The sequence below is a fragment of the Adelges cooleyi genome, unplaced genomic scaffold, assembly GCF_023614345.1.
Source record: "Adelges cooleyi isolate 19-005CV unplaced genomic scaffold, UGA_ACOO_1.1 ACOO_flye_CR_arks_rails_tigmint_CR_PRNA_108, whole genome shotgun sequence".
NCBI classification, from domain to species: domain Eukaryota; kingdom Metazoa; phylum Arthropoda; class Insecta; order Hemiptera; family Adelgidae; genus Adelges; species Adelges cooleyi.
This window is the reverse complement of record NW_026095761.1, coordinates 15,888,480-15,893,605: the sequence shown is the minus strand read 5'-3', so window position 1 is coordinate 15,893,605 and position 5,126 is coordinate 15,888,480. Positions and strand designations below refer to the sequence as shown.

The 5,126-nt window shown below is 30.9% G+C and overlaps 1 protein-coding gene across 1 annotated transcript; it reads left to right on the top strand.

Moving 5' to 3' along the window:
• Positions 1 to 1,583: 1,583 nt before the first annotated feature.
• Positions 1,584 to 3,318, top strand: LOC126841692 (uncharacterized). The gene is made up of 4 exons (XM_050578284.1): positions 1,584 to 2,098; positions 2,178 to 2,357; positions 2,439 to 2,774; positions 3,160 to 3,318. The coding sequence occupies exons 1-4, from the start codon at positions 1,604 to 1,606 to the stop codon at positions 3,316 to 3,318; spliced, it is 1,170 nt and encodes a 389-aa protein (XP_050434241.1). The 5' UTR covers positions 1,584 to 1,603.
• Positions 3,319 to 5,126: the final 1,808 nt, after the last annotated feature.

Sequence of the window (5,126 nt, the reverse complement as noted above, 5' to 3'; positions counted from 1 at the left end):
TAGTTTATGTAGTACCTATACTGAAACAATTATTACTATATTTTACATTTACTAGTGCGCAATGTGTAGTGTATGTTTAAAACTGCAATGAACGCATTGAAGCTACCATGGGTTACAGGTGTGCGTCGAAGGCATTTTGAAATTTGGCATGACAGTAAGTAATGAAAAAAACCAACGTCCCATTTTTTTTTTTTATTGGTACATTGAACTGGCTCCGGTATTGGTTTGTACTTGTCGACGGCAATTCTCGTGACAGTGACTATCAGCCGGTAAACGCCGTCAAAGTTATATAAACAAATAAGATGAATAGTAGTATAATTGTAACTTAATAGGTCAAACTGCCTAATTTTCAAAGTAATATCTAAAAAAAAATTATTTAATTGAATGGTTTTAACCATCTGATGTTATAAAGTTTTATATTTTTTATTTAATTGGTTATTGGTATGTACATTTTTTTAGTTCGCACTTGTCCCATTTAATTACAGTTACCCACTTCATTTTGACTCAGACATCAAATATAGAAATCGCGAAAATCAAACTGTAGCGTACGTGCAACCTTTGATTTACATTTCAGCTGAAAAATAACACCTGTTCATCGACGAATTCGTTTGAATATGGTTTTGCGATATCAACGTAATTTGTTAAAAATCGTCACAAAAATGTATCAAGCGCCGAATAAAAAAATAGTTATTACTTATTTAACATTTAGTTTGTACAAATGCAAACAAATATGCACTTGGTTACAATAATACACAGCGTTTCTTTATGTAAACAACTGTTCATGTGTTTATCCTTCGCCTAACAAATTATCATGAATAACCATATTCACTCATTGCAATCATGTGCTGTTGTTAAAACAAATCTGTATTTAAAATTCAATCGGTTTTGTCCCAGTGACTATATTCAAAATAAAACAAATAGACTAATATGTTTAAAACACTTTTAATTACCCACATTTGTAAATTAAGATCACACTAGATATACCTATTAAAAACACACAACGCGTCTCTCAGACCTTCGGAGGAAATGAAAGAATCCCCTTAACACAAATAAACGTTATTTTATTAAATAGTAATTGTATAAGCCTAATTATATTTATATTTATTGCCAATCTTATTATTTTGTTGTAGTATTTTAAAATAGTTTAACGTAACAGTATGAAATAGTTTTTATTTTTGTTGTAGTGTAAGTATTTTATTTAACTAATACCACTTATACACGACAGTCGACTGTGCAGTTCTGGTTTTATTGTTATATTTATTATACACCTATGGATTTTTTTATTGCATAATGTAAATATTATTAAACTTTAATCCTCATTATTATACTCTAAAAAATGAGGTCGCATTATTCCTAAAAATATCATGAATCGTCACATCAACTACATTTGTATGTGATTAAATATTGGCCAAATAAACAATATTTATTATTGTACGAATTGTGATTAAGAAAATAGTAATTTTGTAACTTTGTAATTAATATCGGTGATAATTTTACTTAGCAATATGAAAATACATAAAATGTTTAAAATTATAGCGTATCAAAGTTTTATTTCAACTCAATACAATTGTACACTGTTTTATTGATTTATGACGGCAAAAGAATGGCTAAGAAAAAAGGTAAAAAAAGTGAACCTACCGAAAAGTCCACCGTGACTGCGCCACCGGAAAAAAAACGAAACCGTGTAGATTATGAAGAGGATCTGGTTAATTACAACAGAGAGTTGGCTGCGGTACGTTCGAAATGCAATCGACTAGAAGAACTCCGAGACAAACATAATGTCGAGTACCAAACGACTCGTCAAAACCGATTAGATGTACTTCGCGAGTTCGCCGAGCAGATACGTGAAAAACAAAAAATAATTAATGAAAAAGAAATCGAAAGAGATAAGACACTAAAGATCTTGGAAGAGTTCAAGCGTATGTTCGATGAGACTATGGAGATCAGACAAGTAAAGTACAATAAAGTTCTCGAAGAGTTGGAAGCAAATTTAGATTTCACCATAGGCAAATACAAATCTTTGTCGGAAAAAAATATACGCAGGCAAATATTTTTGGAAAAGATGGGACAGTTGATTATTGAAATGGAAATTTTACAAGTAAGTTACCTACAGGTCACTTGTACTTCTTTTTTTTTTTTTGAAAAAAAAAGTGTTTGTTTTGATTATATTTTTGTAGCAAGATCAAGAAACTGAGCTGTACACAGCTGGGCGTATAATGGCGACACGGCGGCTACACTTGAGGAACGAAAGCAACTATCATCTTGAAGTGATGAAAAAAACCGTCGTCAAGAGTGTGACGTGTATTATACAAGCGCCTATAATTCAAGTTCTGCCTCAAAACAGAGTTATGAAAAAAGTACTTTTTACTTAAATGATTAATTATATATTAATGATAAATTTAATAATAAAACATTAATTGTAATGCTGTTTTCTATAGAAATTAAATGAATTGAAACGCAATTGGATCGTTGCAAACAATCTTTTGGATGATATGAAAGATGACACTTTGAAGTCGTTCGCCGAAGTCGCAATGCGGCAAGATCAAAAAGATATGCTGGTAAAAATGATACAGTCGAACGAAAAAGTCAAAGAGCAAGTAGAAATTGCACGGTATAAAACTAAATTCAACTTAGACCAAAGCAACTTTTGCTATGCAAGACAATTACAATATCAGAAAAAAAACTCAGACAATAGGGTTATCATAAATAAACTCGATCAAGCCGTCAGGGAGGACGGAGACAAATTGACAGAGATGAAAAAACAAATTCATAAAGTATGCGAATCGATTTGTGCTTTATATACTATTGCTGGGCTACATAAAAGCCCAGCGTATTTTTTAGTTCTTTTAACAAAATTTCAATCGCACAGTGCACATGTGTCATACGTTTTTTGAGTAATTAAGCTATGTGTAGCAAATCAATATATACCTTATACCCTATTAAATATTGTGCATAAATATTGAAATTTATGCAGTATGTTGATAAAAGACATTTAAAGTTGATTAAAATACACAAAAAGAATATGTATACATATTTTTACTTGAATATTCCATTCAAATTTAATGAACTATTAAATTGTCATTTTTTTTTTATGTAACCCGGCAGATGTTTGTTATGTTATGACATACAGCTTTTACTTTATACAATATTTTTATATAGATGCAAATTTTGAAAAATACCACCTGCCAACGATCAGCAGAAGTGTTCAAACTAATGACGGCGGTAGCTCAGGAAATCAAAAAAAGGCTCGAGAACAGAAATTATAACAATAATCTTAAATGGCTTCATAGTATGCTGCAAAGTTTGCCTATCGAATAATAGCAGAGGCTATTTGTTAGAATCACTGCGGGTTACGTTATGATTTTACAATACATGAACACCAGAACGTTTTGACTGAAATATTGTTTTTTTTATTATTTCTATTTCCGATACAAACATAAATCAAACCACATATTTAATATTTAATTAATGCCACATACTGATAAATTTGTTTATGTTATTATTTATTGTTGTAAACGAGTACAAAAAAATGTCGATACAGGATTAAGACAATAGAGGAATTCAAAAGGTAGAGGTATTCAGGAGAAGAAGTAAGTGGATGTTATAAATTAAGTCATTAATGACATTTTTTTCTATTATTCTATACTTTTGATGTAAGTCTAAAGAATTTTGAGAAACATAATTCGTTTAATGAAATAAAATAAAATATCACGAATCCAGCAGATTTTTACTAACCAAAAATATAAGTCTCCAAACAAACACTGAAACTAAAAGAAATTTAGAAATTTTCAAATCACAATTTGCTAAACACATGTTCTATTTGCTTTTGCAACGCGCACGATATTATAAGTAACAGTAAACCATACGTTTGATATTCACAAGACACACAGTTTATTCTATTTCTACATAGTTTTTTTTTTTTTTTTGCAAACTAGTACATTTGTTAGTCCGTCGGATCAAAATGTTTGAACGTGTATTAATCGATTTAATATTTTTTTGTGCGGTATGCAATCAACGAATGTCGATTTGTTGCGAAAACACGGAAAAACTAGTGGACAATTTAAATGCACTCTTGAGTTTTCCAGGTTGGGGTCAGATTGTCAATATGACGGTCAGATACGAAGAGGATACAATCGAAACTACATTGTTTTCCGGAAGCGATTTATATATACCCATCAAAGATCCTGAGCGTTTCTATGTCAGTGTTGAAAACGTCGATGTGAAATACCCTATGATCGTTCAACTGCTCGGATGTGTGTATGCAAAAGAGATTTTAAAGTTTACGGATTTGTTTAAAAAAATGCTACACAATTGCAACTATGAAAAAAAACTCGTACAAGATAATATTCAAAAATCAGAAGAATACCGAAAAACCTTAAACGCTACAGGTAGGGTGGTTAAAACGTACAACACGCCAGCTCAAAATTATGATCGATATTGGACATTTTTTAACTGTGTAATAAGTGAATTCAAAAGAAGTCATGTAATGTTCGGGTATATGCACAGCGTATTGCTTCATCTGTCGGAATCGTTGTACAATCTACTAAATATACCAACTCGTCTAAGGATAAGTCCAGTTTTAAACAGTGTGTTAAAATTAAAAGAAAATACATCAAATGTAAGCGAACTATTACTGAATTATAGTGATGTATATCGCAACAAAGACATTGCAAGCACTGGTAAATTAAGTAGACGCATCCATAATTTGTTTAATACCGAAGTGAAAAGTTTGATTCCATTTACAAAGAAATACTGCGTTCTACCAGATAACCAGAATGCTGATGAACATTTGCAAGCCCAATCATTACGTGCAAAACCTTTACGTGACAATAAGTCCTTGTGTTGTGTGGAAACCTTATGCATGCAAATCCAAAATCACGTTACAAACGTCATCAATAATTATATTTTGGATTTAGGTTTGAAACACGTAGGAGTACTGCACGCTGATTTTGTAAAAATACAAGGTATAGTATAAATATGCGTATAAGGGATAATTTTTCGGTTTGCTATTATTAGTGTTTGTTCTTAGAGTTGGCCACTATTCGAATACGTTTTTACCTAGATAAAGCTGTAATTAAAAAAAAAAAAAGCATATACCTATTTGATTTAATCATTTATTATTCGAT

What these genes read in the sequence shown, in the direction of transcription:
- LOC126841692 (XM_050578284.1), top strand. Translation starts at nt 1,604, where the DNA reads ATGGCTAAGAAAAAAGGTAAAAAAAGTGAACCTACCGAAAAGTCCACC. An exon ending in AAAACAGAGTTATGAAAAAA is followed by an intron (nt 2,358 to 2,438) that starts GTACTTTTTACT and finishes TGTTTTCTATAG; the next exon opens with AAATTAAATGAATTGAAACG. An exon ending in TGAAAAAACAAATTCATAAA is followed by an intron (nt 2,775 to 3,159) that starts GTATGCGAATCG and finishes ATTTTTATATAG; the next exon opens with ATGCAAATTTTGAAAAATAC.